The 26,389-nt window shown below is 45.2% G+C and overlaps 1 protein-coding gene across 1 annotated transcript; it reads left to right on the forward strand.

Annotated features, from left to right (window-relative positions):
• Positions 1–245: 245 nt before the first annotated feature.
• LOC120990059 (lecithin retinol acyltransferase-like) lies at positions 246–25,746 on the forward strand. Its single transcript, XM_040418569.1, has 2 exons — positions 246–831; positions 25,465–25,746. The coding sequence occupies exons 1-2, from the start codon at positions 298–300 to the stop codon at positions 25,615–25,617; spliced, it is 687 nt and encodes a 228-aa protein (XP_040274503.1). The 5' UTR covers positions 246–297; the 3' UTR covers positions 25,618–25,746.
• The last annotated feature ends 643 nt before the right edge of the window (positions 25,747–26,389 follow it).

Consider the following 26,389-nt stretch of genomic DNA (forward strand, 5'->3'; position numbering starts at 1 on the left):
GTGTGGTGTAGGACAGGGAGTGCCTGTTCTGTGAATTTACTCTACAGACGGCGAGAGAAAAGTGCTACTGCCGGCTGAGTGTTTATGTCTAGAGGGTTTGTTCCAGTGACACATTAACAAACCGCATCGGCAGCTGCCAAATTCCTACAGCCAATCGTGACCATTGCGATGTGATGTCACTTCAAAACACAGAAACCTTATAAATATTCTCCAAATTAAAGAGGCCAAAACATTTCAACCTCAGCACTGGTTTAGCTCTCAGTTACAGCAGCCAGGCTCAAAGCCACAAGTGACAGGATGAAAAGTTCGCTGTTAGACTTGCTGTTTTTTCTCCTTGATAAAATATCATTGGTCTCCAACTTGAAGCTCTTTAGCATGCCAGAACAGGCTCAGAGAGAATCCCATTCCCAGGATGCATCCTTTTTTAAACGAGGAGACTTGTTAGAGGTCCCCAGGACTCTGTTTGTTCACTTTGGGATCTACTTGGGAAATAACAAGGTTGCCCATCTGATGCCTGATATCTTGCCTGCTATTTCAGACGACGAGTGTCTGATTGGAAAAGTCGTCACCAACAAAAGGCTGATCCTGGGTGTCCTGGCTAAAGTGGCCAGTATAAGAGTGGACACTGTGCAGGACTTTGCCTATGGTGGAAGTATAATGGTTAATCACATGGACAAAAGTTTCAAGACAAAACCTCTTTCTAATGAAGAAGTGGCTCAGAGGGCTGAGAAACTGGTGGGGGTCACATCATACAGCCTGCTGTGGGACAACTGCGAGCACTTTGTCACTTATTGCCGATACGGGTTTCCAATGAGCTTTCAAACTGATAAGGTAAATTGTAATGTTACATTTTATTTTATAGCTGAATATTTCATTGTGACATAAATGAGCAGCGGGCCAGTCATTTACTAAGAGCTTTGTGAGCTATCTAAGCCTTCCAGTGATGAGAGAATGGATGGCTGATTCTAAGTGTTATTTCTCCTCAGGGTGTGAGAACGTTAACGTTTATTAGGCCTCTTGCACGACTGTATTTTGCATTCACGTCCGGTCCACGTTTTTTGCTGATTGCACACAGACCCATTAATTTCTATGGGTCCACAAAAAAAACGGACAGTACACAGATGTCATCTGTATGCTGTCTGCATCCGTGTGTCTGTTCCACATATCATAGAACATGTGCTATTTTTGTCCATACTGCGGACAAGAATAGTAATTTCTAGTAATGGTGAAAATGTGGATTTCACACGGAAGGTGTCCGTAGTTGGTGGATCCGTGGTCTGCATGTGCATGAGGCCTTAATCACATGTCCATGATGAAATCTGTGATAAGAGGGTCAGTGATTCATCCGTGAAGACGTCCATGAACCATGGTTGGTCCATGTGTCTTTTTTTTGCTCTCCCTGTGTCATCCGTGTTCCCCTGACAGTGCACAGCTGAAAATTAATTTTCAGAGCATCTCCTATAAAAGGTGAATGGATGAAAAACGGATGGCATGTGTTTTGGGTCTGTGTTTTTCACGGACCCATAGGCTATAACAGTCGTGACGGATCCATAAACACTGAAAAAATAGGGCATACTTCCGTGCTAAAAGTACAGACCCACGGACCATGCTAAAACCCCAGTGTGTGAATACACACATTGAAATGAATGGGTATGTGTGCTGTCCGTGGAAAACACGGACAGCACATGTCCGTGAATCACTGAGGTGTGAATAAGACCTTAGTGTGAATGATTCCAGGAATACTAGTGGAGGTGTATACAGGATCATGTCATGCAGACATTAAACTCTGCAAACTGAGAGTTTTCATACAAAATGATGATAATAAACCTGTTGTAAAGAGAAATAGTGAATTATGAGAAGAGCTTTCAGCATACAAACATGTGATAATGGTCACCAATACGAGGTACAGTAGATTTTTCAATTGTGCTTGAAAGGGGCCTGTTCCCTGATACACTTTCCGTTATAAATTTCTGTAAGATTTAATGGACAAATGTAAATGTAGCGTCTCCTAATGGCAACATGAATTACTCCCTTCCTTGCAAACAAGGCCGGCCTTAGGCTGCATTTCATGGTGTCCTGAACAGAAAATTCTTTTGGCACCCAAACAGTGCCATACATCATAGATTGTAAGCTCTTGGGAGCAGGCCCTCCTGTTTTAATGGTTGACTTGTTTGTTTCTATGTTATTTATGACTCTGTACTTGAACCCCCTGAAGCGCTGCAGAATATGTTGGTGCTATATAAAGATTATTATTATATCTCCCTGTAGTGCCTCTACCACTACACACTGAAAAATGTATATAAAGCTCTGTAGTGTCTAAATAGCAGTGCCACACAATTCCTATATAAATACAACTATATAGTGCTCAAAGAATACCTATAATGCCAAAACATAGGTGCATATTCCACAAATAATATTAACATACAGTGACATATTGTACCTAACAGTGTTATGCAATTTATATTAAATAGGTTCTCTAGGACTTTTATATTGAAGGCCTGTCCTCAGGATCAGTGATGGCCAGTTCGCATTGTTCGCCCGCGAACATATGCGGGCTGCCATCTTTTTTCACAAGTCCGGCCAGGCACAGGTAAGGCCTTTACTGCTCAGGATAAGCAATCAATGCTAGATGGCTCTTGGCTCGAAGGGTCTGAGAATATTCCAGTTAGCTGCTTGAGAGTAGCTTCGGCTCAGTACATACACAGTTCCCGTCCATTGTGTAGTGGATGATAAGGTTACTCAGCAATGGGACTAGTGCTGCAGTAACCAGCAACATCCACTACACAATGGACAAACTGTGACGGAGCTTGAATGGGTCCGCAATCCGGGAGATGCGGAACGGAGGCACGGATCGGAAGCCCACGGAAGCACTACGACAGAGGTGGCCAACCCGTGTCTTTTGAGCCTCATGCTGCTCTTTGCCGCTTCAAGTGCGGCTCTTGCAGTGGAGATGGGAAGCAGCTGCGCAGCCTAATAGAGAACATGGCATGCGCTGCTCTCAGTGCCTACCATGTTCTCTTTACTAGCACAGTGGAGAAGGAGGGATTCCCTCCCTCTACACTGTGACGCGGCTGCCGCTGCCACCAATCGGGATATAGCCGGGAGGAGAAGGGGAGCGGCTGTGGCCACTGTCCCACAAATGAATGTAATTAATTCAAGTATAGGAGGCAGCGGGTGCCGGCGGCGGTATCACATACCCGGCACCCGGCCTCAATAACAGGGCATGCGATCCGCCAAACCGCGGTGCGGCACCTGAGGGGTTAATTGCCGCGATTCGGCGGATCGCATGCCGTTATTGAGGCCGGGTATGTGATACCGCCGCCAGCACCCGCTGCCTCTTATACTTGAATTAATGTGTTAATTCCATTCACTGGTGGCGCAGTGCGCCCCCCCCCCCCCAGTATTATTAATTATAACCATTGGTTGCGCAGTGCCCTCCCCCCCAAGTATTAGTATAATTGGTTGCAGTGGCCACAGGGTCCCATCCCCCTCTTCATTGGTGGCAGTTCCAATCGGAGCCAGCAGTGTAATCTTGGGGCTCCGATCTGTTACCATGGCAGCCAGGAAGCTACTGAAGCCCTGGCTGCCATAGTAAGCTCCCTGCTCTGTGTGTACTATGCACAGGGGAGCAGGGAGAGTGTGAAGTCCTATTCACCCTAATAGAGCTCTATTAGGGTGAATAGGACAAGGGCTCTAGCCCCTAAGGGGGCTAATAGTAAATACGTCACTGATTATTTTGCCCTTCCTCTGATCCATCAGAACAATAACGGATCCTGTCTGTGTAGCATCCGCCTTCACTCGGTCAGCATTTGGTCAGTAATCCATCAGTATCATAATGCCAAAAAAAACAGGAGTGGATCCAAAACAGAGATGACACGTGAATGGAATATTTGCAAGTCTTCTGTGTTTTGTACCTACTCCTGCTTTTGGCTACCAAATCACAAGCCTGATGGGACCATATAGGTCTTACAGCTGCTACACAGATAGGATCCGTTGTGCATCTCATTTTACCTTCCTTCTGACAGATCAGAGGAAGGATAAAATAAATGATGATGTCAGCCAAGCCAAAAAGGCTAAATATTGGCCCAGCAATGATCTAGGGAGGGTGGGAACAGCATGAGAAGTCCACAGAGTGGCCCTATGACATAGTGGTGAGGTGAAAGCAACATGAGGAGACCACAGAGTGGCCCAATCACAGAGTCTGTAGGTGGCTGCAGCTTCAGGAGGCCGCAGAGTGGCAAAATGACAAAAGTGTAAAGGTGGCGCCAGCATGAGGAGGTCACAGATTGGCAAAGTGACATAGTTTGGAGGTGGCAGCAGCATCAGGAGGACACAGAGTGGCACAATGACAGAGTGTGCAGGTGGCGGCAGCATCAGGAGGCCGCAGAGTGGCACAATCACAGAGTGTGGAGGTGGCGGCAGCATGAGAATACCACAGAGTGGTAAGGTGACATAGGGGTGAGGTGAAAGCAGCATGAGGAGATCACAGAGTGGCCCAATCACAGAGTCAGTAAGAGGCGGCAGCATCAGGAGGCAGCAGAGTGGCACAATGACAGTGTTTGGAGGTGGCGGAAGCATCGGGAGGCCACAAAGTGGCAAGGTGACATAGTTTGGAGGTGGCGGCAGCATCACGAGGCCGCAGAGTGGCAAGGTGACGGTGGTGAGGTGAAAGCATCATGAGGAGACCACAGAGTGACCCAATCACAGGGCCTGTAGGTGGTGGCAGCATCAGGAGGCCAGAGAGTGACACAATGACAGAGTGTGGAGGTGGCGTCAGCATCAGAAGGTCATAGAGTGGAGGTAGGAGCATTATGAGGAGGCCACAGAGTGGCAAGGTGACATAGTGTGGAGGTGAGTGGCAATACCTGTACCCACTGAAGATGGTGGGTGAAAGAGGAGCACTTGGCATCAGATGTGTGGCATCAGGCAGGTGGCAGCATCAGAATAGTAGCTGAGGCAGGTAGCCAGAAGAAACCGGTCTCTTTTGTCAAAGTGTTGGTGTGGCACCATGGATGATCTAGTCTGATGCATCAGGAATTGGTGGGTGGAAATCCTGGCTGATCTATGCCTGATTCATCTTGATAAAGTTCAGTCTCTCCACATTTTTGGTGGACAGGCGAGTTCTTCTTGGGGTAACTATGGCCCCCGCCGCACTAAACATCCGCTCTGATGCCACACTACTGGCTGGGCAGGACAGCTTTTCCAGGGCAAACTCGGCCAGTTGTGGCCACAAATTCAGTTTAGCTGCCCAGTAGTCCAGCGGATCTTCAAGGTTGGCTGGCAGGGTGTACTCTAAGTACTGTATTCCACCACCTGCTGGTTCAGGTTCTGCTCTACGTCTAGCTGCTGGTGAGTAGTTTCTTCACTATGCGGGTGAAAAAAGCTGCTCATAAGCAACTGTAGACTTAGGCTGCTGATGGAGCTGGTACTGCTCCTGCCACCTCACCCCTCCCCTTCAGCCATGGCAGTAGAACGTGAGCGCAGACGGCCCCCCTGGTCAGACCTGCGAGAGGATGGACGATGGTGCAGATAGGCAGCATTCAACTGACTACATAGGATGTCTCTACAGTAGTTCAGTTTTTCCTCCCTCTTAGCGTGTGTAAAAAAGGCCCCCATTTTGGACCGGTAGTGAGGGTCCAACAAGGTGGAGAGCCAGAAGTCATCCCTCTGCCGAATGGTGACAATTCGGCTGTCACTACCCAAGTAAGTGAGCATACAGCGGGCCGTTTGCACAAGTAACTCGGAGGTACTCTCTGCCTCCATCTCCACTGCATACTGCCACGGTGTGTCTGGGTCCTCTGCCTCATCTTCCTCATCGCCCAGTAGCTCATCTGGCTGCTCCTGCTCCTCTTTTCCTGTTACCTGTGTAGAAAAAACAACCATTTTGCTACACATTGCTTGTGCTCCAATGTTCTCCTCCTCCGGTTCAGCCCCCACAGGGTTCATGTGGCCGTGAGATCTAGGCGCCACATCTCCAGTCCCCTGACCAGCCATATTTACCAGCATCTTTTCCAGGACATGAAGCAGTGGAATGACATCGTTCATACCGTAGTCCTGGCGACTGACAAATAACGTGGCCTCCTCAAAGGGCCTGAGCAAACGGCATGGGCTGCCACTGGCTGACATCGAAGTTATGCAGGGGAGTACTCCTGTCCGCTTGGATCATCAGGAAATCTTTGATGGCCTTTCTCTGTTCATACAGTCGGTCCAACATATGGAGGGTGGAATTCCAATGGGTGGAAACGTTGCTTATAAGCCTATGTTGGGGGCTGCCGTTCTGCCGCTGAAGCTCAAGGAGGGTGTGCTTTGCGATGTACAAGTGTCTGAAGTGCATGCAAAGTTTCCTGGCCATTTTTAGGATGTCTTGCAGATGGGTGGAAGACTTCAGGAACCGCTTGACGAGATTGAACACGTGTGCCATGCAGGGTGCATGGCTCAGCCCTCCTTGATGCAATGCCGACACAATGTTCTTTCCGTTGTCGCTCACCATGGTTATGATTTTCAATTGTCGCGGAGAAAGCCAGGATTCAATTTCTTGCTGAAGGACATGGAGAAGTTCCTCCCCTGTGTGACTCAGTTCGCCTGGGCAAACGAGGTGCAGAACAGCGTGACACCGCTGTGCCCTGCACATGTGGTATGCTGGAGGGGCACTGTGCATTGTCCCTGCAGTGGAGGCTGAGAACATTATGGAGGATAAGGAGACAGAGGCGGACATTGTCGGTGGACCAACGGCGTGGCAACGTGGAGGTGGAAGCGGCGTCACCTGGCCAAGTTGCTGGTGTGGTTGTCAGGAACCACATTCAACCAGTGGGCTGTAAAGGAGATGCATTGTCCCTGACCGTAGTTACAGCTCCACACGTTGGCACTGCCGTGCACTTTGGCAGACACCGACAGGCTCAAGGACTGGCCCACCTTTTGTTGTACATGTGTGTGCAGGGCTGGTACTGCCTTTTTGGCAAAGAAATGACGGCTTGGGACTCTCCACCTCTGCTTGGCGCAAGCCATCAGTTCTCTGAAAGGTGCAGAGTAAAAAAAAAAAATGCCACACCGCCGAGTAGGTGATTTTACCCCCAACACTACGCACTGACTGACTGCTACCGCCGCTGCCTCCTTGAGACCCTGCACTGCTACTTCCCGGGCAGGTAGGCTCCCGTGAAGCGAGTGGTCTACCCTGGGCGCGTTTGGCTCCTGACCTCCCACTGCTGCCACCCTGCTGACTCCCAGTCACGCTAGCGACTTGCTGGCTTCGCCGCTGGCTCAGCTGCCACCCTCTTCTCCCGATGAGGATGAAACCCCTTCGTCACCCGGCTCCCAAGTGCGATTAGCTACATCATCATCATCGAGTAGTGTCTGCACATTACTGATGTCCTTCTCAACCATCTCTGGGTCAGGAGCCTGACCGCTCTCAACACCAGCTCCCACGCCACTCTCCTCATCACTACTTGCCCGCCTAGTGGAGGAAGTGGTGGATGTCTCCTCCACATCTTGGCTGGGCAGTAGCTGCTGACTGTCCTCTCGTCGCTCTTCCTCGCTGAAAAGTGGAGCAGAGTCTACAGCATATAATACTTGTCGCGGTGAGGGAACAGAAAAGGACAGAGGCAGGTTGAGGACAGGTAAGGGCACAGGGCCTGCTCCCAGGCCATGCCAACTAAGGGTTGTGTCTGACGAACCCACTGACTCTTCTCTAATGTAAGTCAACCATTCAAGAACCGCTGGGTTGCTGGTCACGACACGACCACTAGCTGACACTGGGAGTTCAGGCCTCTCGAAGTGACCCCTGCTGCCACGGCCCCTTACTCTGCTGCGACCTCTGCCTGCGCCATAAACATTTAGGCCTCTGCCACTCCCCTATCACGATCAGTGTGGAGGGAAACTGCAATCTGAACACAGGAGGGAAGGGGAACAGTAACTGGGGCTGGAAACTATGGAAGAAACAGGTCACCTCCTAGACAACCCTAATCCGGGCCCTAACTATCTATCAATATGAATAGACCTTAAAGGTAGGAATATTCATATGCAGGATAACTAGGCCTTTATATCTCTATAATGCCCTGGAAAAGGTTAGGACCAGAGACAACCTCCCCAGATGGACGCATGAAAGTCTTTGTCTCAGGCCCAGATACAAACAACAGGGAATATAACAAACACAAACAAACGCGACACTTAATGTCTGTAGAGACGGACGAGCAGGAACACCAGAGACAAACTCACACCAGCTCAGCCAAACCCAAATGAAGCTATCTACCGCATAGTCAGTAGGGTGGGGTAAGACTATAAAGGGTATAAGTGATGACCACTGAGCAACAGCTGAGAAAAGGGAAGTGGTCATTGACCCTATCAACACGGAATCAAGAGAAATCAAGGAAGCTGTTAGATTCCTCCACGCTCAGCCAATCTCCTTGATTTCCTGACATCAGTCACCTGAGGGACCGTGACATCCCCTGCGCAGGGCCTGGCACTTCTCATCTGTTAGATCGAATAACCAAATGTTAGATAAAATATTTTTTATTTCGCCACTAATACACAGCAAACAGGGCTTTAGAATATATCACTGCACCGCTAAACAGCAAATAGGCCCTAATTCTTTTCTATTGTTACACAAAGGGCTTTTCAACAGATAAGTGCATTGATGAAAGGCGAATATATTTGTATTTGGCCAGTAATACACGGCAAACTGGGCTGTACATTATCTCACTGCACCGCTGAACGGCAATTAGGCTCTAATATTTTTCTATTTTTACACAAAGGGCTTTTCAATAGATAAGTGCAGCGATAAAAGGCAAATATATTTGTATCTGGCCAGTAATAGACGGCAAACTGGGCTGTAAATTATCTCACTGCATCGCTGAACGGCAATTAGGATCAAATTTATTTATTTTTTTACACAAAAGGCTTTTCAACAGATAAGTGCAACGATGAAAGGCGAATATATTTGTATTTTGCTAGTAGTACACGGCAAACTGGGATGTAAATTATCTCACTGCACCGCTGAACGGCAGTTAGGGCCAAAGTTTTTTCTATTTTTACACAAAAGGCTTTTCAACCGAAGAGTGCAACAATAAAAGGCGAATATATTTGTATTTCGCCAGTAATACATGGCAAACTGGGCTGTAAAATATCTCACTGCACTGCTGAGCGGCAAAGATATTTTTCCTTTTTCCATTAAAACATGCAAAAAAGGGCTTTAACCACCTCCGGACCGCCTAACGCAGGATCGCGTTCCGGAGGTGGCAGCCCTGCGCAGAGTCACGCATATATGCGTCATCTCGCGATGGCCGAGATTTCCTGTGAACGCGCGCACACAGGCGCGCGCGCTCACAGGAACGGAAGGTAAGAGAGTTGATCTCCAGCCTGCCAGCGGCGATCGTTCGCTGGCAGGCTGGAGATGTGTTTTTTTTAACCCCTAACAGGTATATTAGACGCTGTTTTGATAACAGCGTCTAATATACCTGCTACCTGGTCCTCTGGTGGTCCCCTTTGTTTGGATCGACCACCAGAGGACACAGGTAGCTCAGTAAAGTAGCACCAAGCACCACTACACTACACCCCCCCCCCCCCCGTCACTTATTAACCCCTTATTAGCCCCTGATCACCCCATATAGACTCCCTGATCACCCCCCTGTCATTGATTACCCCCCTGTCATTGATCAACCCCCTGTAAAGCTCCATTCAGACGTCCGCATGATTTTTACGGATGCACTGATAGATGGATCGGATCCGCAAAACGCATCCGGACGTCTGAATGAAGCCTTACAGGGGCGTGATCAATGACTGTGGTGATCACCCCATATAGACTCCCTGATCACCCCCCTGTCATTGATTACCCCCCTGTCATTGATTACCCCCCTGTAAAGCTCCATTCAGATGTCCGCATGATTTTTACGGATGCACTGATAGATGGATCGGATCCGCAAAACGCATCCGGACGTCTGAATGAAGCCTTACAGGGGCATGATCAATGACTGTGGTGATCACCCCATATAGACTCCCTGATCACCCCCCTGTAAAGCTCCATTCAGATGTCCGCATGATTTTTACGGATGCACTGATAGATGGATCCAATCCGCAAAACGCATCCGGACGTCTGAATGAAGCCTTACAGGGGCATGATCAATGACTGTGGTGATCACCCCATATAGACTCCCTGATCACCCCCCTGTAAAGCTCCATTCAGATGTCCGCATGATTTTTACGGATGCACTGATAGATGGATCCGATCCGCAAAACGCATCCGGACGTCTGAATGAAGCCTTACAGGGGCATGATCAATGACTGTGGTGATCACCCCCCTGTCATTGATTACCCCCCTGTAAAGCTCCATTCAGATGTCCGCATGATTTTTACGGATGCACTGATAGATGGATCGGATCCGCAAAACGCATCCGGACGTCTGAATGAAGCCTTACAGGGGCATGATCAATGACTGTGGTGATCACCCCATATAGACTCCCTGATCACCCCCCTGTAAAGCTCCATTCAGATGTCCGCATGATTTTTACGGATGCACTGATAGATGGATCCGATCCGCAAAACGCATCCGGACGTCTGTATGAAGCCTTACAGGGGCATGATCAATGACTGTGGTGATCACCCCATATAGACTCCCTGATCACCCCCCTGTAAAGCTCCATTCAGATGTCCGCATGATTTTTACGGATGCACTGATAGATGGATCCGATCCGCAAAACGCATCCGGACGTCTGAATGAAGCCTTACAGGGGCATGATCAATGACTGTGGTGATCACCCCATATAGACTCCCTGATCACCCCCCTGTAAAGCTCCATTCAGATGTCCGCATGATTTTTACGGATGCACTGATAGATGGATCCGATCCGCAAAACGCATCCGGACGTCTGAATGAAGCCTTACAGGGGCATGATCAATGACTGTGGTGATCACCCCATATAGACTCCCTGATCACCCCCCCTGTCATTGATCACCCCCCCTGTCATTGATCACCACCCCTGTCATTGATCACCCCCCTGTCATTGATCACCCCTCTGTAAGGCTCCATTCAGACATTTTTTTGGCCCAAGTTAGCGGAATTTTTTTTTTTTTTTCTTACAAAGTCTCATATTCCACTAACTTGTGTAAAAAAATAAAATCTCACATGAACTCACCATACCCCTCACGGAATCCAAATGCGTAAAATTTTTTAGACATTTATATTCCAGACTTCTTCTCAACCTTTAGGGCCCCTAGAATGCCAGGGCAGTATAAATACCCCACATGTGACCACATTTCGGAAAGAAGAGACCCCCAGGTATTCCGTGAGGGGCATATTGAGTCCATGAAAGATTGAAATTTTTGTCCCAAGTTAGCGGAACGGGAGACTTTGTGAGAAAAAAATTTTAAATATCAATTTCCGCTAACTTGTGCCAAAAAAAAAAAATTCTATGAACTCGCCATGCCCCTCATTGAATACCTTGGGGTGTCTTATTTCCAAAATGGGGTCACATGTGGGGTATTTATACTGCCCTGGCATTCTAGGGGCCCCAAAGCGTGAGAAGAAGTCTGGTATCCAAATGTCTAAAAATGACCTCCTAAAAGGAATTTGGGCACCTTTGCGCATCTAGGCTGCAAAAAAGTGTCATACATCTGGTATCGCCGTACTCAGGAGAAGTTGGGGAATGTGTTTTGGGGTGTCATTTTACATATACCCATGCTGGGTGAGAGAAATATCTTGGTCAAATGCCAACTTTGTATAAAAAAAATGGGAAAAGTTGTCTTTTGCCAAGATATTTCTCTCACCCAGCAAGGGTATATGTAAAATGACACCCCAAAACACATTCCCCAACTTCTCCCGAGTACGGAGATACCAGATGTGTGACACTTTTTTGCAGCCTAGGTGGGCAAAGGGGCCCATATTCCAAAGAGCACCTTTAGGATTTCACAGGTCATTTACCTACTTACCACACATTAGGGCCCCTGGAAAATGCCAGGGCAGTATAACTACCCCACAAGTGACCCCATTTTGGAAAGAAGACACCCCAAGGTATTCCGTGAGGGGCATGGCGAGTTCCTAGAATTTTTTATTTTTTGTCACAAGTTAGTGGAAAATGATGATTTTTTTTTTTTTTTCATACAAAGTCTCATATTCCACTAACTTGTGACAAAAAATAAAAACTTCCATGAACTCACTATGCCCATCAGCGAATACCTTGGGGTCTCTTCTTTCCAAAATGGGGTCACTTGTGGGGTAGTTATACTGCCCTGGCATTCTAGGGGCCCAAATGTGTGGTAAGGAGTTTGAAATCAAATTCTGTAAAAAATGACCTGTGAAATCCGAAAGGTGCTCTTTGGAATATGGGCCCCTTTGCCCACCTAGGCTGCAAAAAAGTGTCACACATCTGGTATCGCCGTACTCAGGAGAAGTTGGGGAATGTGTTTTGGGGTGTCATTTTACATATACCCATGCTGGGTGAGAGAAATATCTTGGCAAAAGACAACTTTTCCCATTTTTTTATACAAAGTTGGCATTTGACCAAGATATTTATCTCACCCAGCATGGGTATATGTAAAATGACACCCCAAAACACATTCCCCACCTTCTCCTGAGTACGGCAATACCAGATGTGTGACACTTTTTTGCAGCGTAGGTGGGCAAAGGGGCCCATATTCCAAAGAGCACCTTTCGGATTTCACAGGTCATTTTTTACAGAATTTGATTTCAAACTCCTTACCACACATCTGGGCCCCTAGAATGCCAGGGCAGTATAACTACCCCACAAGTGACCCCATTTTGGAAAGAAGAGACCCCAAGGTATTCGCTGATGGGCATAGTAAGTTCATGGAAGTTTTTATTTTTTGTCACAAGTTAGTGGAATATGAGACTTTGTATGAAAAAAAAAATAAATCATCATTTTCCACTAACTTGTGACAAAAAATAAAAAATTCTAGGAACTTGCCATGCCCCTCACGGAATACCTTGGGGTGTCTTCTTTCCAAAATGGGGTCACTTGTGGGGTAGTTATACTGCCCTGGCATTCTAGGGGCCCAAATGTGTGGTAAGGAGTTTGAAATCAAATTCTGTAAAAAATGACCTGTGAAATCCGAAAGGTGCTCTTTGGAATATGGGCCCCTTTGCCCACCTAGGCTGCAAAAAAGTGTCACACATCTGGTATTGCCGTACTCAGGAGTAGGTGGGGAATGTGTTTTGGGGTGTCATTTTACATATACCCATGCTGGGTGAGATAAATATCTTGGTCAAAAGAAAACTTTTCCCATTTTTTTATACAAAGTTGGCATTTGACCAAGATATTTATCTCACCCAGCATGGGTATATGTAAAAAGACACCCCAAAACACATTCCCCACCTTCTCCTGAGTACGGAGATACCAGATGTGTGACACTTTTTTGCAGCCTAGGTGGGCAAAGGGGCCCATATTCCAAAGAGCACCTTTCGGATTTCACAGGTCATTTTTTACAGAATTTGATTTCAAACTCCTTACCACACATTTGGGCCCCTAGAATGCCAGGGCAGTATAACTACCCCACAAGTGACCCCATTTTGGAAAGAAGAGACCCCAAGGTATTTCGTGATGGGCATAGTGAGTTCATAGAACTTTTTATTTTTTGTCACAAGTTAGTGGAATATGAGACTTTGTAAGAAAAAAATAAAATAAAAAAAAATCATCATTTTCCGCTAACTTGTGACAAAAAATAAAAAGTTCTATGAACTCACTATGCCCATCAGCGAATACCTTAGGGTGTGTACTTTCCGAAATGGGGTCATTTGTGGGGTGTTTGTACTGTCTGGCCATTGTAGAACCTCAGGAAACATGACAGGTGCTCAGAAAGTCAGAGCTGCTTCAAAAAGCGGAAATTCACATTTTTGTACCATAGTTTGTAAACGCTATAATTTTTACCCAAACCATTTTTTTTTTACCCAAACATTTTTTTTTATCAAAGACATGTAGAACTATAAATTTAGAGCAAAATTTCTATATGGATCTCGTTTTTTTTGCAAAATTTTACAACTGAAAGTGAAAAATGTCATTTTTTTGCAAAAAAATCGTTAAATTTCGATTAATAACAAAAAAAGTAAAAATGTCAGCAGCAATGAAATACCACCAAATGAAAGCTCTATTAGTGAGAAGAAAAGGAGGTAAAATTCATTTGGGTGGTAAGTTGCATGACCGAGCAATAAACGGTGAAAGTAGTGTAGGTCAGAAGTGTAAAAAGTGGCCTGGTCTTTCAGGGTGTTTAAGCACTGGGGGCTGAAGTGGTTAAAACAGATAACTGCACTGCTGAGCGACAAATATATTTTTCTTTTTCCACTAACACACGAAAAAAAGGGCTTTAAAACAGATAACTGCTCCTCTGAGCGGCAAATATATTTTTTGTTTTTCCACTAATACAGGGAAAAAGGGCTTTAGAACAAAGAGCTGCACCGCTGAGCTGCAAATATATTTTATTTTTGCCACTAATACACAACAAAAAGGGTTGTAATTTTCACACTTCACCACACAACAGCTAATAAGCCCTTTTTTCCCACTAATACAAGCCAAAAAATGCTTTAGAACATAGAACTGCACCGCACTAGGGCAAATAAAACGTAGAAATATTTCCTTGTAATAACCCCTGTTAAGCCTGTATCACACAGCACTTGCACCCTAATAAGAACGGTTTGCTGGAATTACAGAGCTGCATAATGGCAATTTGGATCCCCAGTCAGTGCTGCAAGGTGTAATAGGAATATTCCTATTACCAAGTTGTCACCTCCCCGACTGAACCCTATTCAACAGAAATGCAGTGGATTGATTCCTCTCTATCCTTTCCCTACACCTTGAATAATCTTTCCCTGCACTTGTAAATCATTTTAGCACAATTACATTTTTTCTATCACTGTCCCTAGCGCCTGCAGACATCTCTCCCTGCACTAAGTACACTGGTAAATAGCAGAATCTAAGATGGCTGCGCTATTTATAGGGCTGTGACATCACAGGGCTGACTGGCTGCTGATTGGCTGCATGCATGGCATTGTGGGTGATCCCGCCTTCCCAGAGTTCCTTCCCCCATGTCCTCACATGTGCAGCAGCCATTTAAATTATTTTTTTTATTCGTTACCACGAAGCGTGAGAAAATTCGCATTCTGTGCAAATCGTATTTTTCCTGAAATTCGTAACGAATTCCACTTCGTCATCTTCAATTCGCTCATCTCTAGTTGGCAGCATCTATATTTCCATCTCCTGAATTGCTAGTGCCTTTACATAGTCATGCATCCACACCTCCATCAGTATAAGGCTACATGCACACGACCGTATGTGTTTTGCGGTCCGCAAATTGGGGATCCGCAAAAAAAGCGGATGACGTTCCGTATGGCATCTGTTTTTTTTGTGGATCCGCTTTTTTGTGGATCCATTGTAATAATGCCTATCCTTGTCCGCAAAAAATAGGACATGCACAATTTTTTTTGCGGAGCAACAGAACGGACATACTGATGCGGACAGCACACAGTGTGCTGTCAGCGTTTTTTGCGGACCCATTGAAATTAATGGGTCCGCATCCTATCCACAAAAAAACGGACACGGAAACAAACAACGTTCGTGTGCATGTAGCCTAAATGAAATAATCGGTATTAACCACCTCCGGACCGCCTAACGCAGGATCGCGTTCCGGAGGTGGCAGCCCTGCGCAGAGTCACGCATATATGCGTCATCTCGCGATGGGCGAGATTTCCTGTGAACGCGCGCACACAGGCGCGCGCGCTCACAGGAACGGAAGGTAAGAGAGTTGATCTCCAGCCTGCCAACGGCGATCGTTCGCTGGCAGGCTGGAGATGTGTTTTTTTTAACCCCTAACAGGTATATTAGACGCTGTTTTGATAACAGCGTCTAATATACCTGCTACCTGGTCCTCTGGTGGTCCCATTTGTTTGGATCGACCACCAGAGGACACAGGTAGCTCAGTAAAGTCCCACCAAGCACCACTACACTACACTACACCCCCCCCCCGTCACTTATTAACCCCTTATTAGCCCCTGATCACCCCTGATCACCCCATATAGACTCCCTGATCACCCCCCTGTCATTGATCACCCCCCTGTCATTGATTACCCCCCTGTAAAGCTCCATTCAGATGTCCGCATGATTTTTACGGATCCACTGATAGATGGATCAGATCCGCAAAACGCATCCGGACGTCTGAATGAAGCCTTACAGGGGCGTGATCAATGACTGTGGTTATCACCCCATATAGACTCCCTGATCACCCCCCCTGTCATTGATTACACCCCTGTCATTGATCAACCCCCTGTAAAGCTCCATTCAGACGTCCGCATGATTTTTACGGATGCACTGATAGATGGATCCGATCCTCAAAACGCATCCGGACGTCTGAATGAAGCCTTACAGGGGCATGATCAATGACTGTGGTGATCACCCCATATAGACTCCCTGATCACCCCCCTGTAAAGCTCCATTCAGATGTCCGCATGATTTTTACGGATGCACTGATAGATGGATCCGATCCGCAAAACGCATCCGGACGTCTGAATGAAGCCTTACAGGGGCATGATCAATGACTGTGGTGATCACCCCATATAGACTCCCTGATCACCCCCCTGTAAAGCTCCATTCAGATGTCCGCATGATTTTTACGGATGCACTGATAGATGGATCCGATCCTCAAAACGCATCCGGACGTCTGAATGAAGCCTTACAGGGGCATGATCAATGACTGTGGTGATCACCCCATATAGACTCCCTGATCACCCCCCTGTAAAGCTCCATTCAGATGTCCGCATGATTTTTACGGATGCACTGATAGATGGATCCGATCCGCAAAACGCATCCGGACGTCTGAATGAAGCCTTACAGGGGCATGATCAATGACTGTGGTGATCACCCCATATAGACTCCCTGATCACCCCCCTGTCATTGATCACCCCCCTGTAAAGCTCCATTCAGATGTCCGCATGATTTTTACGGATGCACTGATAGATGGATCCGATCCGCAAAACGCATCCGGACGTCTGAATGAAGCCTTACAGGGGCATGATCAATGACTGTGGTGATCACCCCATATAGACTCCCTGATCACCCCCCTGTCATTGATCACCCCCCTGTAAAGCTCCATTCAGATGTCCGCATGATTTTTACGGATGCACTGATAGATGGATCCGATCCGCAAAACGCATCCGGACGTCTGAATGAAGCCTTACAGGGGCATGATCAATGACTGTGGTGATCACCCCATATAGACTCCCTGATCACCCCCCTGTCATTGATTACCCCCCTGTAAAGCTCCATTCAGATGTCCGCATGATTTTTACGGATGCACTGATAGATGGATCGGATCCGCAAAACGCATCCGGACGTCTGAATGAAGCCTTACAGGGGCGTGATCAATGACTGTGGTGATCACCCCATATAGACTCCCTGATCACCCCCCCTGTCATTGATCAACCCCCCTGTCATTGATCACCCCCCCTGTCATTGATCACCCCCCTGTCATTGATCACCCCCCCCCCCCCCTCTGTAAGGCTCCATTCAGATATTTTTTTGGCCCAAGTTAGCAGAATTTTTTTTTTTTTTTCTTACAAAGTCTCATATTCCACTAACTTGTGTCAAAAAATAAAATCTCACATGAACTCACCATACCCCTCACGGAATCCAAATGCGTAAAATTTTTTAGACATTTATATTCCAGACTTCTTCTCACGCTTTAGGGCCCCTAGAATGCCAGGGCAGTATAAATACCCCACATGTGACCCCATTTCGGAAAGAAGACACCCCCAGGTATTCCGTGAGGGGCATATTGAGTCCATGAAAGATTGAATTTTTTGTCCCAAGTTAGCGGAACGGGAGACTTTGTGAGAAAAAAATTAAAAATATCAATTTCCGCTAACTTGTGCCAAAAAAAAAAAATTTCTATGAACTCGCCATGCCCCTCATTGAATACCTTGGGGTGTCTTCTTTCCAAAATGGGGTCACATGTGGGGTATTTATACTGCTCTGGCATTCTAGGGGCCCCAAAGCGTGAGAAGAAGTCTGGTATCCAAATGTCTAAAAATGCCCTCCTAAAAGGAATTTGGGCACCTTTGCGCATCTAGGCTGCAAAAAAGTGTCACACATCTGGTATCGCCGTACTCAGGAGAAGTTGGGGAATGTGTTTTGGGGTGTTATTTTACATATACCCATGCTGGGTGAGAGAAATATCTTGGTCAAATGCCAACTTTGTATAAAAAAATGGGAAAAGTTGTCTTTTGCCAAGATATTTCTCTCACCCAGCATGGGTATATGTAAAATGACACCCCAAAACACATTCCCCAACTTCTCCTGAATACGGCGATACCACATGTGTGACACTTTTTTGCAGCCTAGGTGGGCAAAGGGGCCCATATTCCAAAGAGCACCTTTAGGATTTCACAGGTCATTTACCTACTTACCACACATTAGGGCCCCTGGAAAATGCCAGGGCAGTATAACTACCCCACAAGTGACCCCATTTTGGAAAGAAGACACCCCAAGGTATTCCGTGAGGGGCATGGCGAGTTCCTAGAATTTTTTATTTTTTGTCACAAGTTAGTGGAAAATGCTTATTTTTTTTTTTTTTTCATACAAAGTCTCATATTCCACTAACTTGTGACAAAAAATAAAAAGTTCCATGAACTCACTATGCCCATCAGCGAATACCTTGGGGTCTCTTCTTTCCAAAATGGGGTCACTTGTGGGGTAGTTATACTGCCCTGGCATTCTAGGGGCCCAAATGTGTGGTAAGGAGTTTGAAATCAAATTCTGTAAAAAATGACCTGTGAAATCCGAAAGGTGCTCTTTTGAATATGGGCCCCTTTGCCCACCTAGGCTGCAAAAAAGTGTCACACATCTGGTATCTCCGTAATCGGGAGAAGTTGGGGAATGTGTTTTGGGGTGTCATTTTACATATACCCATGCTGGGTGAGAGAAATATCTTGGCAAAAGACAACTTTTCCCATTTTTTTATACAAAGTTGGCATTTGACCAAGATATTTATCTCACCCAGCATGGGTATATGTAAAAAGACACCCCAAAACACATTCCTCAACTTCTCCTGAATACAGAGATACCAGATGTGTGACACTTTTTTGCAGCCTAGGTGGGCAAAGGGGCCCACATTCCAAAGAGCACCTTTCGGATTTCACAGGTCATTTACCTACTTACCACACATTTGGGCCCCTAGAATGCCAGGGCAGTATAACTACCCCACAAGTGACCCCATTTTGGAAAGAAGAGACCCCAAGGTATTCGCTGATGGGCATAGTGAGTTCATGGAAGTTTTTATTTTTTGTCACAAGTTTGTGGAATATGAGACTTTGTATGAAAAAAAAAATAAAAAAAAAAATCATCATTTTCCACTAACTTGTGACAAAAAATAAAAAATTCTAGGAACTCGCCATGCCCCCACGGAATACCTTGGGGTGTCTTCTTTCCAAAATGGGGTCACTTGTGGGGTAGTTATACTGCCCTGGTATTCTAGGGGCCCAAATGTGTGGTAAGGAGTTTGAAATCAAATTCAGGAAAAAATGAGGAGTGAAATCCGAAAGGTGCTCTTTGGAATATGGGCCCCTTTGCCCACCTAGGCTGCAAAAAAGTGTCACACATCTGGTATCTCCGTAATCGGGAGAAGTTGGGGAATGTGTTTTGGGGTGTCATTTTACATATACCCATGCTGGGTGAGAGAAATATCTTGGCAAAAGACAACTTTTCCCATTTTTTTATACAAAGTTGTCATTTGACCAAGATATTTCTCTCACCCAGCATGGGTATATGTAAAAAGACACCCCAAAACACATTCCCCACCTTCTCCTGAGTACGGAGATACCAGATGTGTGACACTTTTTTGCAGCCTAGGTGGGCAAAGGGGCCCACATTCCAAAGAGCACCTTTCGGATTTCACAGGTCATTTTTTACAGAATTTGATTTCAAACTCCTTACCACACATTTGGGCCCCTAGAATGCCAGGGCAGTATAACTACCCCACAAGTGACCCCATTTTGGAAAGAAGAGACCCCAAGGTATTCGCTGATGGGCATAGTGAGTTCATAAAACTTTTTATTTTTTGTCACAAGTTAGTGGAATATGAGACTTTGTAAGAAAAAAAAAAAAAAAAAAAAAAATCATAATTTTCCGCTAACTTGTGACAAAAAATAAAAAGTTCTATGAACTCACTATGCCCATCAGCGAATACCTTAGGGTGTGTACTTTCAGAAATGGGGTCATTTGTGGGGTGTTTGTACTGTCTGGGCATTGTAGAACCTCAGGAAACATGACAGGTGCTCAGAAAGTCAGAGCTGCTTCAAAAAGCGGAAATTCACATTTTTGTACCATAGTTTGTAAACGCTATAACTTTTACCCAAACCATTTTTTTTTTACCCAAACATTTTTTTTTTATCAAAGACATGTAGAACTATAAATTTAGAGCAAAATTTCTATATGGATGTCGTTTTTTTTGCAAAATTTTACTACTGAAAGTGAAAAATGTCATTTTTTTGCAAAAAAATCGTTAAATTTCGATTAATAACAAAAAAAGTAAAAATGTCAGCAGCAATGAAATACCACCAAATGAAAGCTCTATTAGTGAGAAGAAAAGGAGGTAAAATTCATTTGGGTGGTAAGTTGCATGACCGAGCAATAAACGGTGAAAGTAGTGTAGGTCAGAAGTGTAAAAAGTGGCCTGGTCTTTCAGGGTGTTTAAGCACTGGGGGCTGAGGTGGTTAATGAAACAGCATTGGACTACTAAGGTGTGAATATCACAACTATATTCTGCACTGTGACTGTGATTGCCTTCCAGTAACTTACACTGCAGATGCCACAAATTTTAACAAAATGACTGCTGACGAATATTCATTAGGGATGTTAAATGCAACAGAGAATCTGTGGCAATATGCCAATATCTGCATGATTTGCATGTAGCTTTTGCCCCTGATTTGTGGCTGATTTCACCCTCTGCACTGCAAAAGGTGAAATCTGTGGTAGAAGTCTGCGACTTAAATTGAAATGCAGCAAATTTCAAATCCACACTGTACGTCAATTTATGGTACAGATTTTTTTTTTCATAGCGTGTGGATGAGATCTCTTTTAATCTTATCTAGTTTCTGGTACTGCACAATGCTGCAGATTTTCCACATGCACGTCCACGGCAGCAAATCCAGTGTTTAGGCCATATGTGAACATACCATACTTTTCAGGTGAATGAACCTTTTCAGTTCGTAGGACATTTTCTACAGCAAAATCTGCCGTGTAGGGTGTTTCTCTAGAACAGCATTTTACATTAGGCTACTTTCACACTCGCGTTTGGTGCGGATCCGTCATGGATCTATACAGACGGATCCGTTCAGATAATACAAACGTCTGCATCCGTTCAGAACGGATCCATTTGTATTATCTATAACATAGCCAAGACGGATCCTTCTTGAACACCATTGAAAGTCAATGGAGGACTGATCCGTTTTCTATTGTGTCAGATTGTGTCATAGAAAAGATCCGTCCCCATTGACTTACATTGTGTGTCAGAACCGATCCGTTTCGCTCAGTTTCATCAGACGGACACCAAAACACTGCAGGCAGCGTTTTGGTGTCCACCTCCAAAGCCGAATGGAGACGGAATGGAGGCAAACTGATGCATTCTGAACAGATCCTTTTCCATTCAGAATGAATTAGGGCAAAACTGATCAGTTTCGGACCGCTTGTGAGAGCCCTGAACGGATTTCAGAAACGGAAAGCCAAAACGCCAGTGTGAAAGTAGCCTTAAAAGGGTCTTTCAGGAATAAAACCTGCTCCGATGTTCCCAGGCCACCAGAGTAGCTCTGTCTCTTCTTTCAAGCTAGGCCACTCTCTGCCCGTTGGGTTTGTGTGTGTTCTCTCCAGCTCTTGACCAATGTGCACACCCTATTTTTCCCCAGCCAATGGGTGGCTAACCTAGGGTGCTTTAGGCATCCTATGGGAAGGTGCCTGAGCAATAGGTTGCAGTTCATTAACCACTTAAGGACCTCCGCCATATATGTACGACAGAAGTCCAGTCCCTGAACATGGCGCCCGCTCGCGGGTGCAGTGGGCGCGATGTCCGTCGGGTTTCTGCTATTTTAAATAGCAGAGACCCACGGAACATGTGACCACGGCATCTGATCAGTTCGGAAGCGGAAGTCACGCCCTTCTGCTCCGGTAACAGCGTTCCCCGACTGAGAACGGGGAACCTGTTGCATTGCCGAAATAGCCCGAAGTCTCAAGCAGGCTTCGGTGCCTATTTCAGGTATATACCAATACAGCATTGTATTGTTATATTGAAAATGAAGTGTTCAATGATGGCTATATAGCCAGCAATGAACACTATGGTCAGTCTAATGATTCCCAGTTATTGTCGCCCAAGGTGACTTAAAGAAACTAAAAAAAAAAGTTTTTACAAATATAAAAAATAAATAAATAAATAAAAGTTCAAATCACTCCCCTTTCATTAAAATAAAAATACTTAACCAATAAAAAAAAATAAACATCATAGGCATCGTCGGGTGCGAAAATGCCCATACAATTAAAATATAACAATATTAATGGCATACGGCAAATGGCGTAACGGGGGGAAAAAAACTGCCAATTTGCAATTTTTTGTCACTTCAACTACCCAAATTTTTTTTAAATAAAAAGTGATCAAAAAGTCGCACACACTTTAAATTGGTATCACTGAAAAGAAAAGATCGTCCGGCAGAAAATGAGCCCTGTACACATAACTACAAAAAATTATAGGGGTTAGAATATGGTTATACAATTCTTTTTTTTCCCTCAAAGGTTTTCATTTTTTTTTTCAGTATTAAAACGCAAGAAAAATTATACAAGTGTGTTATCATTTCAACCGTACTGACCTGGAGAATGAAGATAACAGGTCAATTTTACCGTATAGTGTACAGTGTAAGGCTATATGCACACAACCGTGGTGTGTTTTGCGGTCTGCAAATCGCGGATCCGAAAAACACGGATGGCGTCCGTGCGCGTTCCGCAATTTGCGGAACGGCACGGACAGCCTGTAATATAACTGCCTATTCTTGTCCGCAAAGTGCAGACAAGAATAAGACATGTTATATTTTTTTGCGGTCCACGGAACGGAGCAACGGATGCGGACAGCACATTGCGAGCCGCAAAAACTGTGGCTCAGATGCAGACCAAAACCACGGCCGTGTGCATGTAGCCTAAAAAAAAATAAATAAAAACCTTTATCAGAATTGCATTTTTTCCCAATTCTACCCCATTAGGATTTTTTTTTTCACTTCCTACTACATGGTATGCAACGGTAAATGGTGCCATTAGAAAGTACAACTTGTCCCGCAAAAAATAAGCCCTCATAAGCAATGATGGCCAGTTCGCCGTGTTCGCCCGCGAACACATGCCGGCTGCCATCTTAAATCACAAGTCCGGCGATGCACAGGTAAGTCCTTACCTGTGCCTGCGCCGCGAGCCAGTCTGAAACAAATGCGGTCACAGGGAGCAGGCAGTTCCGAGAACAGCCCGATGAAGGCCCCCGGCGGCTGTTCTTGGAACTGCCTGCTCCCGGTGACCGCATTTGTTTCAGACTGGCTCGCGGCACAGGCACAGGTAAGGACTTACCTGTGCATCGCCGGACTTGTGATTTAAGATGGCAGCCGGCATGTGTTCGCGGGCGAACACGGCGAACTGGCCATCACTGCTCATAAGTGAATGGAAAAATAAAAAAGTTAGGACTATGGGAAGGGAGGGAGTTAAAAACGAAAATGCAAAAAAGGGAAATCCCAGGGTCCTGAAGGGGTTAATGTCTTGCTAAGGTGTGCTGTTTCCATGTTTGTCTGCCTTGTACACTTCTACCTATTTACCAGATTTGACCCTTTGCTGTCTGACCTTGCATCCATGAACCATGATTGGTCCGTGTGTCTTTTTTTTTGCTCTCTATGTGTCATCCGTGTTCCCCTGACAGTGCACAGCTGAAAATAAATTTTCAGAGCATCTCCTATAAAAGGTCCATGAAAAATGGATGAAAAACGGATGGCATAGGCTATAACAGTCGTGACGGATCCATGTACACAGAAAAAATAGGGCATACTTCCGTGCTAAAAGTACAGACCCACGGACCATGCTAAAACACCAGTGTGTGAATACACACATTGAAATGAATGGGTACGTGTGCTGTCCGTGGAAAACACGGACAGCACATGTCCGTGAATCACTGAGGTGTGAATAAGACCCTAGTGTGAATAATTCCAGGAATACTAGTGGAGGTGTATACAGGATCATGTCATGCAGACATTAAACTCTGCAAACTGAGAGTTTTCATCCAAAATGCTGATAATAAACCTGTTGTAAAGAGAAATAGTGAATTATGAGAAGAGCTTTCAGCATACAAACATGTGATAATGGTCACCAATACGAGGTAGTTTTCAATTGTGCTTGAAAGGGGCCTGTTCCCTGATACACTTTCCGTTATTACATTTCTGTAAGAGTTAATGGGCAAAGGTAAATGTAGCGACTCCTAATGGCAACATGAATTACTCCCTTCCTTGCAAACAAGGCCGGCCTTAGGCTGCATTTTATGATGTCCTGAACAGAAAATTCAGTTGGCACCTGCTCCCCAAACAGTGCCATACATCATAGATTGTAAGCTCTTGGGAGCAGGGCCCTCTTGTTTTAATGGTTGACTTGTTTGTTTCTATGTTATTTATGACTCTGTACTTGAACCCCCTGAAGCGCTGTGGAATATGTTGGTGCTATATAAAGATTATTATTATATCTCCCTGTAGTGCCTCTACCACTACACACTGAAAAATTCATATAAAGCTCTGTAGTGTCTAAATAGCAGTACCACACAATTCCTATATGAATACAACTATATAGTGCTCAAAGAATACCTATAATGCCAAAACATAGGTGCATATTCCACAAATAATATTAACATACAGTGACATATTGTACCTAACAGTCTAATGCAATTTATATTAAATAGGTTCTCTAGGACTTTTATATTGAAGGCCTGTCCTCAGGATAAGCAACCAATGCTAGATGGCTCTTGGCTCAAAGGGTCTGACAATCTTCCAGTTAGCTGCTTGAGAGTAGCTTTGGCTCAGTACATACAAAGTTCCCGTCCCGTGTAGTGGATGATAACATTACTCAGCAATGGGACTAGTGCTGCAGTAACCAGCTCCATCCACTACACAATGGACAGAACTGTGACGCAGCTACTCCCGAACACCTGATCGGTGTGAGTGTGGGGTATCAGACCCCTGTGATCTGCTATCAGTATAAAAATCCTAGAGAACCCATTTAAAATACTAATGTCGTTTGGGTTAAAATTTGGGTTTGGGTTAAAATTTGGTGCTGATGTTTCAGACTGCACACATAACTGCTCTGTATAAAGGGAATGTGGGATACATTCAAGGACCGCAACCTATAGAAGTGACCATGATGAAAGCAACAATTCTCCCTGCTACACTGCTGGTTGTGACATAGGCATTTGCTTTGTTTTCTAGTTTTGTGAGATCGTAAAGAGGATTATCAGAGATCAGAGAAGTGTGTTCGTTTCTGCTGCTTCAGGACTCCTGTTAACACTATGCCTGGGCCTGCACCCTTCAACAACCCTGCTTTGTTTCTTTATCACCTTCACACTGTGGATGGCAAGCTAGATGCGGTGTCACCGGCAAACTGTAAATAGTGCATCATGTGAAATAATGTATTTATAATGTATCTATTAATGTGATGTCATGTAATATTTACACTCATATGTGGTTTGTACAAAGATGTTACATTGTAATAAAGAATTTTTGCTAATACAGGTTTGATTGTTGTCATATCTCACATAGTGGGTACATCCCCGACAGCTTCCCCTCGTAGGCTACAATATACCATACCAACATGACTGGTGGGGGAGACTTCTTGGACACCCACTGATCCCTCCACTGAATTGTGAATCATTCCAGCGAAGCAACACTGAGGAAAAACGTGAAGGGTTCGAGAGTGCTAAAATACTAAATTTATAAAACATAAAAAATACACAAAACAATAAGACATGCACTGTTTAATTATACTTACACTTGGCATCAGCAATATACGGCATAGTTTATGAAGAAATAATTTTCCGGCTAATTAGCTTCCGGAATAATTAGTAAGAGGATGTGATGTTTGTTTCAAGTGTGTTACTGTTAGGAAATTACATTAGTATGACAAAATAATGAAGCAATACAGAATTAGCATTGTAGACTCCAGTCTGATCCTTTCAGATCACCTCACTGATGTTACTTTAGTGCAGGCAACTGCAGCCTCCAGCACTCCAGCCAGGACCGTCTTTAACGCGGGTTAAAAGGGGCCCAAGGCAGCTGCCTCTTGAGCCCCGTTGGCCACTGGTGACGTGCAGGGCGGCGGCAGGGCACAGGGAGATGATCGCTTTCTTTGTGGAAG

This window comes from Bufo bufo, chromosome 2 (genome assembly GCF_905171765.1).
Source record: "Bufo bufo chromosome 2, aBufBuf1.1, whole genome shotgun sequence".
NCBI classification, from domain to species: Eukaryota; Metazoa; Chordata; class Amphibia; order Anura; family Bufonidae; genus Bufo; species Bufo bufo.